The sequence below is a fragment of the Gorilla gorilla genome, chromosome 7 (assembly GCF_029281585.2).
Source record: "Gorilla gorilla gorilla isolate KB3781 chromosome 7, NHGRI_mGorGor1-v2.1_pri, whole genome shotgun sequence".
Taxonomy (NCBI): domain Eukaryota; kingdom Metazoa; phylum Chordata; class Mammalia; order Primates; family Hominidae; genus Gorilla; species Gorilla gorilla.
Window position 1 is genome coordinate 83,558,562 of NC_073231.2, and position 17,098 is coordinate 83,575,659.

The following is a 17,098-nucleotide window of genomic DNA, read 5'->3' on the forward strand; positions in this document are numbered from 1 at the left end:
GATGGGGTTTTATCATGTTGCTCAGGCTGGTCTTGAACTCCTGGGCTCAAGTGATCCACCTGCTTTGGGCTCCCAAAGTGCTGGGATACAGGCGTGAGGCAAGATGCACAGCCTGTTTTCTGTTTTTCAGTATGAATTAATACTATAGTCAACAATTTCCTATATGGAATTTTTTCTTCTCCTTTAGATTTTTTCCTTAAGGTAAATTTCCAGGAAGTATCTTGCTCATTTGGAGGGTCTCTAAAAGTATGGGCTAATATTAAAAAACAACTCCCCACAAAACAAAACCAGCCTCCCAGATGAACTCTGCCTAGGATTGTCTTCATCCTGCTCTTTCTGGTTCTAGAATCTGAAGGATTTAGAATACTGCCTTGCTGCAAATCCCTGGTCTTCAACTCATTATCTGGACTAGAAGAGAATGATTTACTGAGGGATTGGTGACCTTTAGTGGGCAAGGATATATTGTATTTCAAATATGTAGAGAGGGACTTCCCAACTGACACTGAGAACTGCAGTCTATAGAAATAAACTTTGTTTTTATTTTAGTTCAGAGCAGCTAAAATTTCATTCCATCATATATTTTACAGTCCCATGGACTCCGGATATTGAATAGTTTTTTTTCTTTTTTTTTTTTTTGAGATGGAGTTTTGCTCTCATCGCCTAGGATGGAGTGCAATGGCGCCATCTTGGCTCACTGCAACCTCCACCTCCCGGGTTCAAGCAATTCTCCCACCTCAGCCTCCAGAGTAGCTGGTATTACAGGCACCCACCACCATGCCTAGCTAATTTTTATATTTGTAGTAGAGACAGGGTTTTGCCATGTTAGCCAGGCTGGTCTCGAACTCCTGACCTCAGGTGATCCACCCGCCTCAGCCTCCAAAAGTGCTGGGATTACAGGTGTGAGCCACCGCGCCCAGCCTTGTTTTGTTTTTTAATGGAGATGGGGTCTTGCTCTGTTGCCTAGGCTGGCGGGCAATGGCTATTCACAGGTGCAATCATAGCTCATCGCAGCCTCGAACTCCTGGGCTCAAGTGATCGTCCTACCTCAGCCTCCCAAGTAGCCGGGACTACAGATGTGCCACCATGCTTGACTGAAAGTGTTTTTCAAGTGCTGGGTACTTGTTATTCCCTCTGGCTTCACTGCATGTCTACCAGTAAGAGCTGGGATAAAGGTTTACAGGAAGCTGGAGGTCCAAGTTTTTGGTAAAAGAAGAGAAGTAATCATAACTGATGATTGCTGAAAACAAGTCAGCATCTTCTTCCTGCCTTGCCCCACTTTTTTCTTCCTTCCTTCCTTCCTTCCTTCTTTCCTTCTTTCCCTCCCTCCCTTCCTTCCTTCCTTTTTTTTTTTTTTTTTTTTTGATGGATTTTCACTCTGGTTGATCAGGCTGGAGTGCAATGGTGCGGTATCAGCTCACTGCAACCTCTACCTCCCAGGTTCAAGCAATTCTTATGCCTCAGCCTCCCAGGTAGCTGGGATTACAGGCATGCACCACCACGCCCAGCTAATTTTTTTGTATTTTTAATAGAGACGGGGTTCTACCATGTCGGTCAGGCTGGTCTTGAACTCCTGACCTCAGGTGATCCACCCGCCTCGGCCTCCCAAAGTGTTGGGATTACAGGTGTGAGCCGCTGGGCCCGGACCCCACTCTTTCTTTGTAGGACACATTGACAGGGCAGGTGGTAAGCATTGGTCTCAAAATTATCAGCCACAGCCAGAATTGTGTACCTACTACATTTCAGCCCTAGCCTAAAAATGTACAATATGTCAACCAGCTTGCCTGGCTTCTGTGTGTTGCAGATAGTTGAGGCAGCACTTGTCTTCCTGGAATTAATGATATTTATCAGGAAATGGGATAAAAGGACAGCATAAAGGGACAGCAATGAAAATTGGAGTCATTCAGCAGCTTCCCATCCATCTTCCTTTTACTGTGGAATGCAGTGTGGCTCCAAAGAGAAACAAACACCTTGTTTCTGGGAAGTTAGCAAGACCTTTGGCTCCCATTTTATTTCCTCTTCAAAGCTCATTTAATTCAAGGGCTTATCTACTGGCCCTAAGAGAATAACTTAGCTCAAAACAAAGGCAACTGCTGCTTATTTTGCTCATGATTTGTAAGCCTGGCTGCCACCCCGCTGCCTGCCTGCAACACATCTCTTGGTTCTGGACCATGCCTAGTAAACATTCTGGGTAAATACAGGACATTTCCTGGAGGCTCTGCTATTGGCCTGCCACGTGATAGATGCTTTGTGTTAAGGCACAAGACAGTATTTATAAAGATACCTACTCTTTGGAATGTTGCAAAGTAAGAGAGGTTTAAGGGAAAGAAATTGCATAGCTAAAGTTATGAAATGCTAGCTGGATCATTACTACAGTGATTTTTTTTTTCTTTTCTTGGTTGTTGTTTTAGGGCCTCCATCCTTTATAGATGATTTATAACTGGGAGAATATTATTTACCCAGGTGGCTTTAACATTTCCGTTTTAAAATAGTAAAGCCAACTAGATCCAAAAATCATCTGTGATATGGAAAAAGTTGGATGCACATTTGAGTGTATGTCATTATCACAACTATGTAAAAGGAAAAGTCCAGGGTAAGAATCCTGGTGAGAAATACATGACAATGGGCACCATTCTTTCTTGCATTTGTGGGTATTTTCTCTGTGCTTCTTCTTCTCCAAGGCCATTACTCACTTTTTATGATGCTGGCTTATTTATAATTTTTTTTTTTTTTGAGATGAGGTCTCACACTGTTGCCCATGCTGGAGTGCAGTGGCATGATCTTGGCTCACTGCAACCTCCGCCTCCCGAGTTCAAGCGATTCTCCTGCCTCAGCCTCCCGAGTAGCTGGGACTACAGGTGCCCGCCACCATGCCTGGATAATTTTTTGTATTTTTAGTAGAGAAGAGGTTTCACCATGTTGGCCAGGTTGGTCTCGAACTCCTGACCTCATGATCCGCCCACTTCAGCCTCCCAAAGTGCTGGGATTACAGATGTGAGCCACCATGCCTGGCCCTGTTTTATAATTTTTAAATATTGCAAAACTGGGCTCTTCTAATGATTTTAAAGTCCTTTATATCCTTTTTCCCTTTGAATTACAGAATCCAAATTAAATAGCTGTTTGACGGTTCGTATGAAGTACCTTAAGTGTGTACACATTTTCAATTCTAGGCATTTATCTTAAGGAAGTACTTAGAGATATGGCCAAAGATTTATGTTCATGCATTTTGATAAAAATGTTATATATAATTGTACAAATTGAAAACAACATAAATATCCAGCAATAGAGGAATAGTTAAAATATAATGAGATTTTAAGCATCCATTAGAAAAGCAAGTTTTGCTAAAATGTTATGATGGAAAAAATGCTTATTAAATAGTAAAAAGCTGTAAAACTATTATTTTGTATGAGGCTGACATTATAAAACATATCATCAAGAACCCCAGGAAGGCCGGTCTCAGTGGCTCATGCCTGTAATCCCAGCACTTTGGGAGGCTGAGGCGGGTGGATCACTTGAGGTCAGGAGTTCAAGACCAGCCTGGCCAACATGGTGGAACCCTGTCTCTACTAAAAATACAAAAATTAGCTGGATGTGGTGGCAGGTGCCTGTAATCCCAGCTGCTCGGGAGGCTGAGGCAGGAGAAGCACTTGAACCTGGGAGGCAGTGAGCCGAGATCGTGTCACTGCACTCCAGCCTGGGTGTCGCAGTGAGAATCTGTCTCAAAAAAAGAAAAAAAAAAAAGAATCCCAGGAAAAATAAAGAGACCCAAATGTTAGGTGTTGGAATTAATTATATGACACCCTACAGGTGTCAGCCTCTGCATCCCTCTCTCTTTCAAACTCCATGCAGAGTATCTTATGTATTGAGACTTTAAAAAAAAAAAAAAATAAGATCCTTATATGACAGAGATATAATCTAAAATCCCTTGAGGACGTATTCTTTGCCATTATTTACAAAGGTGACTCTTTTTTCTTGATATAAAATGTAAGGCTGGGTGTGGTGGCTCATGCCTGTAGTCGCAGCACTTTGGGAGGCCAAGGTGGGAGGATCACTTGAACTTGGGTTTGAGACCAGTCCAGGCAACATAGAGAGACCCCGTCTCTATGGGAAAAAAAAAAAAAAAAAAAAGGCATCAAGTACATTCACATTGTTGTGTAATCAATCGCTAGGGCTCTTTTCCAGACTTGCAACTTTTCAATGAAATATTGTTTTGGAAGTCACATCTACAGTGACTGAGGTCCAGAGGAGGTGCACTGTGAATGCATGCCTTCAAAGTTTTAAAAAACAAAGATTAGGGGAGAAGCAGGTTTTGGAAAAGCAGTCCAGTGTCTCACCTCTGAATGTGCAGCCTGTGTGGGGTTGAACCCGCTCTGTCTATGGAAACGTTGGTGTTGTGTGTCTAAGTTAGTACCGCCATCATCTTGCTTTTGTTCCTGGCCAGGATGGGAGGGCTGGGATCCCTCCTTTGACTTCTGGCTCGTGTCCAGGCAGTTTGCGTCACTGACTGAACTGGGGCTCCTATCATGTCACTGAGGAGCTAGGGTTGATTCTTGGAGAAGGTAGTCTCTTGGCCTTCCTGGTAGGCAGTGAAACCGTTAGACCCTCAGGGCAGTAAAGCTATTCCTGCCTCAGAGCTCTGCCAGCAAAATCATCTTGATTCTTTAAACATGTAAATCTCAGGCTACAGATTTCAGGAAAAGTCACTTTTTTTTCCTTACTGGGGACTTACACAGCATGTGACTTTTCATTTAAGCTTTACCTTACGTCTCCTCCTGGTTCAGGCTGCTTGGGCTTGCAGGGGCCCCAGATCATAAATGCTGATAAAGCACAGTGACTCCGCAGGGTGTGTGCTCTCCTCGGGAGTGGAACGCTCAGCTCTGGGACAGGCCGCTGTGTACCCAAGGGCGTGCCTAGATGGCCACGGGTGAGGACGGGGCATGGTGACACCTGGCTCTGACTCCGCGTATTTCTTGAGTATGAAGTGATGTGAAGTGGGGTCCCTGGGTGTCCTCTGCATCCACCAGCTCATTGAGTCCTTCTGAGCGCAGCTTTGGCAGGAGCAGTCTGGGCTGGACCTCGACCTGCTGCCCTGGAAAGAAAGCCCTTGCCCCCTGCACTTGCTGTCACAGCTGTGTCTTCCTGGGCCCCCTCTGGCTTTGGAGTCGTCTCCAGCTCTGCACTGGTGTTTGGTTGTGTGAACTCCTAGTGTTCCCAAAGGAGTGAGCACTCATTTGGAGAACTGAGTCCTCCCATGATGGCACTGCTTAAAATCCAAACCCAGAGTCAAGTCCAGAGGTCCTCGACCTGTGAGGCAAGTATGGTTTTTACATTTTTAAAAGTTCATACAACAAAATAAAACAAAACAAACAAACCGAAAAACCAAGGAAGAACATGTTAACAAAGGCTGTCTGTGGCCCGCAAAGGCTCAAATATGTGCTATCTGGCCCTTTCCAGAAGACTTCATCAGTCAACAAGCTGTTTTCACTGTAAATTGAAAACGGATTCCCTGGCTGGGCACGGTGGCTCACACCTGTAATCCCAGCACTTTGGGAGGCTGAGGCAGGCGGATCACCTGGGGTCAGGAGTTCAAGACCAGCCTGGCCAACATGGTGAAACCTTGTGCCTACTAAAAAAATACAAAAATTAGTCAGGCATGGTGGTGCACGCCTATAGTCCTAGCTACTCAGGAGGCTGAGGTGGGAGAATCACTTGAACCCAGGAGGCGGAGGTTGCAGTGAGCTGAGATCGCGCCACTGCACTCCAGGCTGGGTGACAGAGTGAAACTCAGTCTCAAAAAAAAAGAAAGAAAGAAAGAAAGAAAGAAAATGGATTCCCAAGAGACCCAGATCACTAGTCACTTTTTCCTCCTTTGTACTTCTTTTAGGTTTTAGATTTCTGTGCTAATTTTATAACTCCTTTTTCCCAACTATTTCCCCCCTCTCCAAAGAAATACAGCCCCTCGGACCCTGCATTTGCATATGCGCAGCTGACCCACGATGAGCTGATCCAGCTGGTCCTCAAACAGAAGGAAACGATAAGCAAGAAGGAGTTCCAGGTCCGCGAGCTGGAAGACTACATTGACAACCTGCTTGTCAGAGTCATGGAAGAAACCCCCAATATCCTCCGCGTCCCGACTCAGGTTGGCAAAAAAGCAGGAAAGATGTAAATCAGCAGAAAAAAAACACCGAGACGTTTCTGTGACTTCACTTTCACCTGCTCCAGGGGTCAAGGACTTGCCTTGCCTGATAACCAGCCAGCAGGCTCCGAATCACCATCTCCCTCACATGTTATCCGGCAAGAGTGAATTCTACCAATGGAAGCCAGGTTAACGATTACAATTAATCTTTTACTGTACATTCCCAAGGCTTTAGTTTTAAATGCCACTGTGCCTTTAACTAGGTTGTAAATATTTTATGCCCACCAGAGATGTGGTCATAAGATCTGATCCTGAGCCAGAGATTCAGATGGCACAGGAAGTGTTCATGTATTTTAACACTGGGGTTTTCTTTCTTTCATACTGAGACTTTTTTTCAGTATGTATCCTCCAGCTCTGAAAGCTGACCTGAGAAAGCTTTAAATGAGAAAAGGACCATGCGACTGGTGCTGTGTTACATACACATACTTTCTTGGCCTTCGAGTAGCTCAGGTGTGGCTTTTGGCTGCAGATGTTAAATTTTGATACCATGTAAACCTACCCAGCTTCTCAGACTTGGGTCTTGTTTTTTGATGGGAGCAGAGGTGTTTAGAGAAAGCCTCTGAATGTGCCTTTCAGATTTTGAACAAGCGGCCTTTTCTAAACATCAACTTCTACTACTCTCTAGCCTTAAAATACCTTCTGCTTAGATCCAGGGCCCTTCTACTGGAGATAGGAAAAGTAGAATTCAGGAATTAAAAGAATTACTCTTTATTCAATTTGAGGAACTTGGTGAAAGCCCCTCCTCTTATGACAGCCAGGTTCCTGCTGGCTAGACCAGCCTATTCAGCGCTTTGCTAGGGGATTGGGTGGTCCACGCACTCGCTAATACAGTTCTCCAGGTGTGGAATGATGTCAGTACGATTGCTTGGCGTTTTCCCCCTGTGCCTTTGCTCGGTGCTCTGGTTTCCTCAGCAACACTCCTTGTGAGGGGCAGAGACAGGGTCCACCAACTCCCCAAGATGAAGAAGCCCCTTCAGGCCAGGCGCGGTGGCTCACGCCTGTAATCCCAGCACTTTGCAAGGCCGAGGAGGGTGGATCACTTGAGGTCAGGAGTTCGAGACCAGCCTGACCAACATGGCGAAACCCCGTCTCTACTAAAAATACAAAAATTAGCTTGGCATGGTGGTGCGTGCCTGTAATCCCAGCTACTCGGGAGGCTGGGGCAGGAGAATTGCTTGAACTTGGGAGATGGAGGCTGCAGCGAGCCAAGATCGTGCCACTGCACTCCAGCCTGGGCAAGAGTTTTTTTAAGACTCTTAAAAAAAAGAGCCTGGGCAATTTTTTTAAGACTCTGTCTTAAAAAAAAATAAAAAGAAAAAAAGAAGTCCCTTCACTCTACAGGGGACGGGAGACCATGGATTGGACCCCAAAGGGATTGAACTGCATCTGCATGTCTGTCCTTTGAACACTTTCTCTCCCTGCTCAAAAGGAAACCCAAATTATTTGTGGGATACTGGGGAAATTGTAGTGAAGGGCTTAATGTAGTTAATAAAAGTTAAAAGTCAGTAGAAAACAGGTGCCTCAGCCTTCAAATGGTTGCTTTTTTTCCATTTTCCCTCATGAATAGACTCACCAGCATTTTACCCCCTTGTTATAAAACTGTGCAGAGCAAGAAGATGATACTTATTTTTGAATTTGTATTTTTAAAACTAGATTTATAGACTTTTTTTTTTTTTTTTTTTTTTAACTAGGGCACTTGCTTCCTTCTTAGCTAAAAGCACCAGTTGAGATTTTTCAGGTAATTTTGTTGTTACTCACTTAAGACTGGAATTAGAATGTTTCTGGTATTTCTTATTTTTTTCCCTGGCTATGATAGAATCTCATCTAATCTTGACATCTCTCCTAGGGGAAGAATATCACAGGCTAATAGCGTGGGCGGGGGTGAAGATGATAGCAGTTATTAAATCAGGAATCTCTTTTATGTATGTCCTTGTTACATTGAGGTTAAGAGGCAAAATCATTGGCAGTGCAATCTCTTTCCAGGATTTCGTTTGCTGTGGCATTGGTTATATCAGAGCACTTTAATCTGAAGGATGATACTGTAACTTGATTTATCTAATTAGCTTTTAATTATCTACAGCTATTTTATTTTATTTAATTGTCTCCTACAGTACTGGGACCACTGTAAACTTCTCAGATGACTTGTATTTTTGTAGTGCTATGAAATTTATTTACATACTTATAAAGAAAACTGTGTATTCACTTGAACTCTGAAAATGTACATGTATGGCTGGACGCGGTGGCTCACGCCTGTAATCCCAGCACTTTGGGAGGCTGAGGCGGGTGAATCACTTGATTGAGGTCAGGAGTTCGAGACCAGCCTGGCCAACATGGCAAAACCCCGTCTCTACTAAAAAATACAGAAATTAGCTGGGTGTGGTGGCAGACAGCTGTAATCTCAGCTGCTCGGGAGGCTGAGGCACAAGAATCGCTTGAGCCAGGGAGGTGGAGGTTGCAGTGAGCTGAGATCACATCATTGCACTCCAGCCTGGGCAACGGGCGAGACTCTGTCTCAAAAAAAAGAAAGAAAGAAAATGTACATGTATATATTTGTCCTGCATTATGTTTTTTACTTGATATAAATGTATTTTTACTGTGATAGTCCAAGTGCACTGGGGGGCAGGTGTGCTCTGTGTGGTTCTTCTTCCATTGGAGAGCTGGCGTAGAGATCTGCAGTGTTCACAAGGATGTTGGTTTGGAGATGTCTGCTGCTAGGACCTGGGGTGTGTGACTCAGTCCATATGAGAGGGACATCTGGGTGGAGGAGTAAATTCCTGTGCTCTGAAATGCCACTTGGTAGCTCTGGACAATGAAGGACAATTGACTCAAGGGTGCCTGGCTTCTGCTGCTGCTGGGAAAAAATTCAGTTTATAGCATTCCTGCACCTCCCAAAGTAGATAACCTGGAGGTCATTCAGTTAACAACTGTCCCTGAGGACTCAGTTTTGGGGGAGGGGTTATCTGGGAGAAGCTTTAGCCTGTTCTGAGCCATTAGGAGACATTAGTGAATTGGAGCACTGGAGAATCCTACAAATGGACTATGTCTCAGAAGAGCTGGGACCTCCTTCCAGCTGCTGCAGATGCTGACAGGCCCTGGGAGGCTGCTGTGCTCTGGAGAAGCTGGAGCAGCTCATTTCTTGGCCTAGCCTGGCTGCCTCAGAAAGAGCAGTCAGGACTTGAGGGAAGCATCAAATTCTATACCCATAAACTGCAGTTGGAAGTCAGCTTTTTGAAATGTCCAGCCTTTGCCCAATTGTTTCAGATCATCTCATTCCTCAGGCTTTGGCAGGTATCCTGCCCTCCATCTTATTCCAGTGTGTTCACCTCATCAAGGCAGCAGAGTGGATGAAGGAGTAAGTCTGCCCTTTGCCATACTGAACAGCTGTGGACCCCGATTGGTGAGGGCTCTGCACATGCCTGTATGAAGGAGATACAGGTGTGTGTGCACATGCCGGTATGAAGAAGATACAGGCATGTGCTTCTCAGTTTTGCTAACAGTGGGAGCTCAACGGGGCAAAGGGAGGAAGGTCCATGATGCTCAGCCACATACTGTAGAGAGAGGCAATTTAATGTTAAATGACACACCATCCTCCCTCCCACCCTTCTCCCAGTCAACTTTTTTTCTTTTTCTAGAACTACTAATTATCTCTCATGGCTGAAAAATTAATTGCCTTAGGTAGAGAACTTAATTCCTAGTATCCACCAAACTTAACTCCGCGGTGTCTCCATATCTACTGTGTGAGCTACTTAACTGACGCCCTCTTCCTCCAAATGAAGGATCGCCCAACGTTTTTGGATTATAGAATTATATTTCCTGCTTTCTTTCTTTGGGACTTTTGAATTTCTTTGGTTTCGTTTTTAAGAAGTAACCCAACATTTCCTACAACACTAAATAAAATGGTACTTACCTTTCAAAGATTTGTGTCTGTAGTTTGGTATGGGTGCAATAAAAATTTATTCTGTCTTCCTGGAAAACCTCTCTTGGTGGGGGTGGGGGGATGACCAGTATTTCTCATTCCCATGAGGGTCTCTCACTGGGATTTCTGTTGCTGCCATCTTGCCTGGTTTCCAGGAGTCCCAAGGCCCTTTTTCTCAAAGAGGATGGACATGTCTGGTCCCTTCGGATGCACCCTTCATCTTGGCCTGAGGGACCATGGCACTGGCCAGAGAAACTGAGTTGGAACGTGCTGCCCCCTTTTCCTTTGCAGCCGGTACCCTTGGCTGAGCATTTGGACAGGGTCTTTCCTCAGTTCCCACCCCCACCACACACACAGGTTCCCACAGAGTGATGTCTTCACTTTGGGGGCATGAGTTGAATTCAGGCTGGGCTCAACTGCCCCATCTGGGAACCAGGTCCTTGTTCAGTTGACTTAGTTGGTCCACGTGTGAATAGAGGGTATTAGGGATGCACAGGAGTCTCCTGGAGTTCATCTCTCCAAACCCCAGGCCTTTCCCAAGGAGGTGAGAGGTGTGCCTGCCCCGCGAGCGGTGCACGTGGTCCACACTCCAAGGTCCCAGACCTCTTGGAATGGAGGCGATACTTTTGCTCTTAGAGATGAGTCACATTGTAGAGAGACAGAGGCAGGCGGTGCCTGTGAGACTCCTGGGCTGGGATGGGGGAACTTCCCTGAAGGCCTCCCTGGTTTTGGTGGAGAGGCCTGGTGATTCCAAGTGGACATCGACTGCCATGTGTAGTGACATGAAGACACTTAATAAATTTTATTTTATTTATTAAATCTCTTAATAAAACAACCCTCTAAATGGAAGGTCTTCAAGGAAGGAAAGTTTAATTACACAAATGACCCCAACTTTTCTCTCTCAGATTTATTCCCCTTGCTTTGGAGTTCTGTTTGGTTCCTGCTATTCCCACCAAACCCAGCCCTCAGGGCCAGGCTATTGTATTTTTCAAATTCCAGCCCAAGGAGGGAGACACAACCATCTTTTCTTTTGAGTCCCCTTAGACCAGCAGCTAGTCATGGAAAGCTTAAAAAAAAAAAAAAAAAAATACCAGGCCTGGCACAGTGGCTCACTCCTGTAATCCCAGCACTTTGGGAGGCCGAGGCGGATGGATCACCGGAGGTCAGGAGTTCAAGACCAGCCTGGCCAACATGGTGAAACCCCGTCTCTACTAAAAATACAAAAATTAGCCGGGCATGGTGGTGGATGACTGTAATCCCAGCTACTTGGGAGGCTGAGGCAGGAGAATTGCTTGAACCCAGGAGGCAGAGCTTGCAGTGAGCCAAGATCACGCCATTGCACACCAGCCTGGGTGACAGAGCGAGACTCTGTCTCAAAAAAAAAAAAAAAAACAAGAAAATAAGGGAAATAATTATAGGATATATGAACAACATAAAAGGTGAACTTTCCCAAATCCAGAATTCTGAGTCGAAGTCAAGCCCCAAAGGTCTAGAGGCGCCCAGTCACTTGGCTAGGTGGCCCCAGTTGTTCTTAGGTGACCTGAATTCCCTTGTGCTCCATTCTGGAGGAGCAATAGACGCTGTTCCCCTCCTCCACTCCCCTGTCTGCTCACTTACTCTAGATTTTTCTTTTTTTGAGATGAAGTCTCACTCTTGTCGCCCAGGCTGGTGTGTCATGTTGCAGTCTCAGCTCACTGCAACCCCTGCCTCCCAGGTTCAAGCGATTCTCCTGCCTCAGCCTCCTGAGTGGCTGGAATTACAGGCACCCGCCACCATGCCTGGCTAATTTTTCCATTTTTAGTAGAGATGGGGTTTCACCATGTTGGCCAGGTTGGTCTCGAACTCCTGACCTCAGGCAATCCACCCGCCTCCGCCTCCCAAAGTGCTGGGATTACAAGCATGAACCACCGCTCCCAGCCCTCACTCTAGATTTTTCTAAGTAACAGCATAACATGTTTGTTCTTGGAAAAGAAAAAAGTCCTAATTTCCTCACTACCAAGAGGTAACCACTGTAGTTTTGACTTGTCTCAGGATTTTTCCTCTCATGTAAATAGCCACACTTTACAAGGAAGATAGGATCACACCGTCTGTACTGTTTTGAACGTATCTCCACAACTTGGTAGCTGGCAGCTATGTGTGTTCTGTGACAAGGACTGATAGGATTCCCAGGAGAAACTTTCCTGGCTAACAATTCCCTTTGGCGAAAAAAAAAAAAAAAAAAAAGCTGCAGCAGTCACAAAGATAATCTAGGTTCCTTCCGGCCCAGGTTATAATCGTAGCCACCTGTGGATCAAAGTGGGGACTTGCCGGGGACACCCTGCCCACTCCCAATCAGGAAAACAGTCACTTACCGGGCGTGGTTACCATTCTTTACTGGGGCCAGTGGTCAGCACGACAGCCGCCATTAGCCCTTGGACCCAGTCTCTCAACACAGGCAGCTTGCCCCTGGGCTGCTCTGTGGGTGTCAGCTTTTGGGCCCTGCAGTTTTCCCCTACTGGGACGTCATGAACTATCACTTCTGACTCGAAACTGGCTTCCTTGAGCCCTTTGAGGGCAGGGTTTCCCAATGCCAAAAAGCCTCCTAAGGGGGTATGTCCTTACTCGGCCTTTCGACTTTCTATTACTTTACACAGAAACCTGTGTCTTGAGCCTGGGAAAGAATCGCCTTGGGGACATGATATGGCTCTCACAGAGTTGAGAATAAGCTGCCTCTGTCCTTATGGACTGCTCACTTCAGGCTAAACCTTGACTGCAAAAGGAAGGCCTGCTTCTTGAAGCACTGAGGTGTACTATTTTTAATAATTCTCATTCAGGTCAATGTCTCCATCGTGCAGCTGGGCAAACAGACCCAGAGAGGCAGCAGCACTCTCATTTGCCTAAGTCACACTGTGAGTTGTTAAGAGAGGATTCGATCTTATAACCTGTCTGACTTGCAGGCCTAGAACAGGGGTCAGCAAACTACAGCCTGCCTCCTGTTTTTGTACAGCCTTTTCAAGTCAAGAATGGTTTTTACATTTTTTTTTTTTAATGCTTCAAAAAAAGTCAGCTGGGTGCAGAGGCTCATGCCTGTAATCCCAGCACTTCGGAAGCTGAGGCACCATACTGTGAGCCCAGGAGTTTGAGTACAGCCTGAGCAACATAGTGAGACCGCCCCCCACCACCATCTCTACAAAATAGAGAATAAAAAATGAATAAGCTGGGCATGGTGCACATCTATAGTCCCAGCTTCTTGGGAGGCCAAGTAGGGAGGACTGCATGAGCCCAGGAGTTTAAGGCTGCAGGGAGCCTGGGTGACAGAGTAAGACCCTGTCTCCAAAAAATAAAGAAAACAACCAAAACAACAGTATTTCATGACACATACAAATTATATGGAGGGCTGGGTGCAGTGGCTCACATGTGCAATTCCAACACTTTGGGAGGTTGAGGTGGGCAGATCACCTGAGGCCAGGAGTTCAAGACCAGCCTGGCCAACATGGTGAAACGCCATCTTTACTAAAAATACAAAAATTAGGCCGGGTGTGGTGGCTCACGCCTGTAATCCCAGCACTTTGGGAGGCTGAGACAGGTGGATCATGAGGTCAGGAGATCGAGACCATCCTGGCTAACACAGTGAAACCCCATCTCTACTAAAAATACAAAAAAAATTAGCTGGACATGGTAGTGGGCACCTGTAGTCCCAGCTACTTGGGAGGCTGAGGCAGGAGAATGGTGTGAGCTTGCAGTGAGCTGAGATCGCACCACTGCACTCCAGCCTGGGAAACAGAGTGAGACTCTGTCTCAAAAAAAAAAAAAAAAAAATTAGCCAGGCATGGCATGGTGGCGGGCACCTGTAATCCCAGGTACTTGGGAGGCAGAGGCAGGAGAATTGGTGGAACCCAGGAGGCAGAGGTTGCATTGAGCCGAGATTATGCCACTGCACTCCAGTCTGGGCGACACAACGAAACTTCCATGTCAGGGGAAAGAAAATTATATAGAGGCCTGTAGCAGGGCAAGGGCGGGCCCTGAGGAGGCGCCTTGGCCAGATCAGGCTGCACCCAGAGACCACAGGCTGCCTGCTCACCTCATGCCCATCGGCCACCCTTCCCCTCCCTGCTCCCAGTCCCCGGTAGGGCCAGAGAGGCCACCACCATCGTCCGGTGGGGATCTGGTGGGAGTCTGGTGAAGGGAAGCCGAGAAATGGGTCCTGGGCAGGAGCTCACTGTGCTCCTGAGGGACGGGAGATGGAGGCTGAGTCACTCTGCTCATTGCTGGAGGCCGGGGTGCTGCCTTTCTAACGTGACCATTCGGCTCTCAGCTCTCACCCCTGCCGGTTTGATTCTGTTTTCCCTGGGTCCTGAATACCTAGAGACCCAGCAGAATGTCAGCCAGTGCTGTTCCTGTTAAAGCACTTCTGACTGATTTCTGTTAGTTTAGCTACTGTTCACTAGTTGATGCTGAAATTGCTCTTATTAAAGGTAGATAGCATTAGGATTGTATGGTACTATTGGTACTATTTTTCAAATAAAGATTGTTTAATACGATTCTTACGAATACATGACTTCCACATCTCTGGGCCCTCCAGAAGTACATAGGATAAGTATTGTATTTTCATTTAGAGAAAGGGTCTCTCAGCTGGGTGCAGTGGCTCACGCCTATAATCCCAGCACTTTGGGAGGCCGAGGTGGGTGGATCACCTGAAGTCAGAAGTTCGAGACCAGCCTGGCCAAGATGGTGAAACCCTGTCTCCACTAAAAATACAAAAATTAGCTGGGTGGGGCGGCACACACCTGTAATCCCAGCTACTCAAGAGGCTGAGGCATGAGAATTGCTCGAACCCGGGAGATGAAGTTGCAGTGAGCCGAGATGGTACCACTGCACTCCAGCCTGGGCAATAGAGCAAGACCCTGTCTCAAAAAAAAAAAAAAAAAAAAAAAAGAAGAAGAAGAAGAAAGGGCCCCTTTTACCTCAACATCATTGTGTTCAATATGGATAGGAAGGTTTAAAACAGACCATTTCTGATCTATGAGCTGTTATCATACCAGTACGATAAGTTGGCCGGAATAAACTTTGGTTTTAAAACAAAACAAAAAACTATATGAAATTGAATTTCAGCACCCATAGATGAAGCTTTATTGGATACAGCCATGACCGTTTGTTTGTTTACGTAACTGTCTATGGCTGTTTTCACATTACAACAGCTGAGTTGAGTAATTGCAACAGAGTAGCTATTGTCCCAAAAACCCAAAATATTTACTATTTGGCCTTTTATAGAAAAAGTATGATGGCCGGGTAAGTCTGATGGCTGGGTGTGGTGGCCCATGCCTGTAAACCCAGCATTTTGGGAGGCGGAGGCAGGAGGATCGTCTGAGCCCAGGAGTCTGAGACCAGCCTGGGAAACATAGTGAGATCCTGTTTCTACAAAAAAAAATTTTTTTTAATTAAAAATATTTTTTAAAAATAGAAAAGAATAAGTTTGCCAACCCCTAGGCTAGGATCGCTTTGAGGGGCAGGAATATAACATTATATCATTCATTTGGAATTGCGGAGGATTGGGGCGGGCAAGGAAAATGGAGGCCATATGACTCAATCCTCTCTCAGGACTTTCCATAAGGCCAGATGAGCCTCAGCCTCCCAGCAGAGAGGCGTTCCAGGTCAGGTTGCCCTGGACTACGCAGTGCACCAGGTCTGTGCTGTGACCACCTTCCTGGAGTTACCAGATGCCTTTGTTCCTAGGAGTTCAAGAAATTGAACGTGTGAATCTTTAGCCCAGAGAGAAGTGGCTGGGAGGGGCAGACTAAACTATGCAGAGGGGAAGCTGCATATGAGTGAGGAAAGGTGCTTGGCACGGGGATTTGGGAAGCCCTGGCCATGCTCTGCCCTGAGGCTATCTCATCGGGAAGTGCCCACTAAAGAGTGGTGGGAAGGAAGTCCAGTCAGAAAGGCTCCAAAGCCTGAGGCAACTGCCAGGCCCAGTGCCACCGTGCGAGCTATACTCAGGGCTCGGTGAAACTGGGTCGGGGTCACAAAGCATCATCAGCTAAGCTGAGAGGAGCCCAGGGCTGAGGCTGGAAGGCACGCCTGGAGAGCAGCCCGCTCTCAGCAGTCACTTGCTCTAGATGGAAATGGGTCTGCTTTGGAAGAACTGGATCCATGTGGTGCTCCTTCTTCTTCATCTTTTTTTTTTTTAAGAGTCAGGGTCTCACTCTGTTACCCAGGCTGGAGTGCAGTGGTGCAATCATAGCTCATGGCAGCCTTTTAACTCCTGGGCTCAGGTGATCCTCCTGCCTTAGCCTCCCAAGTAGCTGGGACTACAAGTGCACACCACTATACCCTGCTATTTTTTTTGAGAGGGGCTGCGGTCTCACTATGTTGCCCAGGACAGTCTCGAACTCCTGGCCTCAAGCTGTCTTCCCACATCAGACTCCCAAAGTGTTAGGGTTACAGTCATGAGCCACGTGCCTGGCCCATTTGGTGCTTTGGATAGGCCCACCTAGGACAGGAATTCACGGGAGTTGAACTCCTCTTTACTGAATGCCAGCCCTCACTTTAGGAGGTACTCCTGGGGACACAAGGATGAGAAAGCCAGCTTGTTCCCATAGAGACTTCCATCCAAAGAGAAAGTCAAACAACGAACTAGAATGTACACAGCCAATCGAGGGAGGAAGAGGACTGCATTCAGGTGCCAGATCCTCCTCTTCCTCAGTGCCTTCCTCTACTCTCCCCTCTACAAAGAACTCTGGCCTCAATGTCAGCATTATACATCTGGACCACAGCTGGGCTGCTGTTCAATGGCCTCCCCACGACTAGCTTTCTGCTCTGGCCAAGCCCACCCTGGGCACTAGGGGCATCTGTTAAAAAGATAATCACTGCCAGGCATAGTGGCTCATGCCTGTAATCCCAGCACTTTGGGAGGCCGAGGTGGGCAGATCACCTGAGGTCAGAAGTTTGAGACCAGCCTGGCCAACACGGTGAAATCCCGTCTCTACTAAAAATACAAAAACTAGCCAGGC

At 46.5% G+C, this 17,098-nt stretch overlaps 1 protein-coding gene across 2 annotated transcripts in view; it reads left to right on the forward strand.

Annotated features, from left to right (window-relative positions):
* The window catches only part of RAB11FIP1 (RAB11 family interacting protein 1), a 40,525-nt gene extending 30,417 nt beyond the window's left edge, over positions 1-10,108 (forward strand). For both annotated transcript variants that reach the window (XM_031013957.3, XM_031013956.3), the window contains one exon: positions 5,945-10,108. In XM_031013957.3, the coding sequence (XP_030869817.1) occupies positions 5,945-6,163 (219 nt within the window). In that variant the 3' untranslated portion in view covers positions 6,164-10,108. The remainder of the gene's footprint in view (positions 1-5,944) is intronic.
* The last annotated feature ends 6,990 nt before the right edge of the window (positions 10,109-17,098 follow it).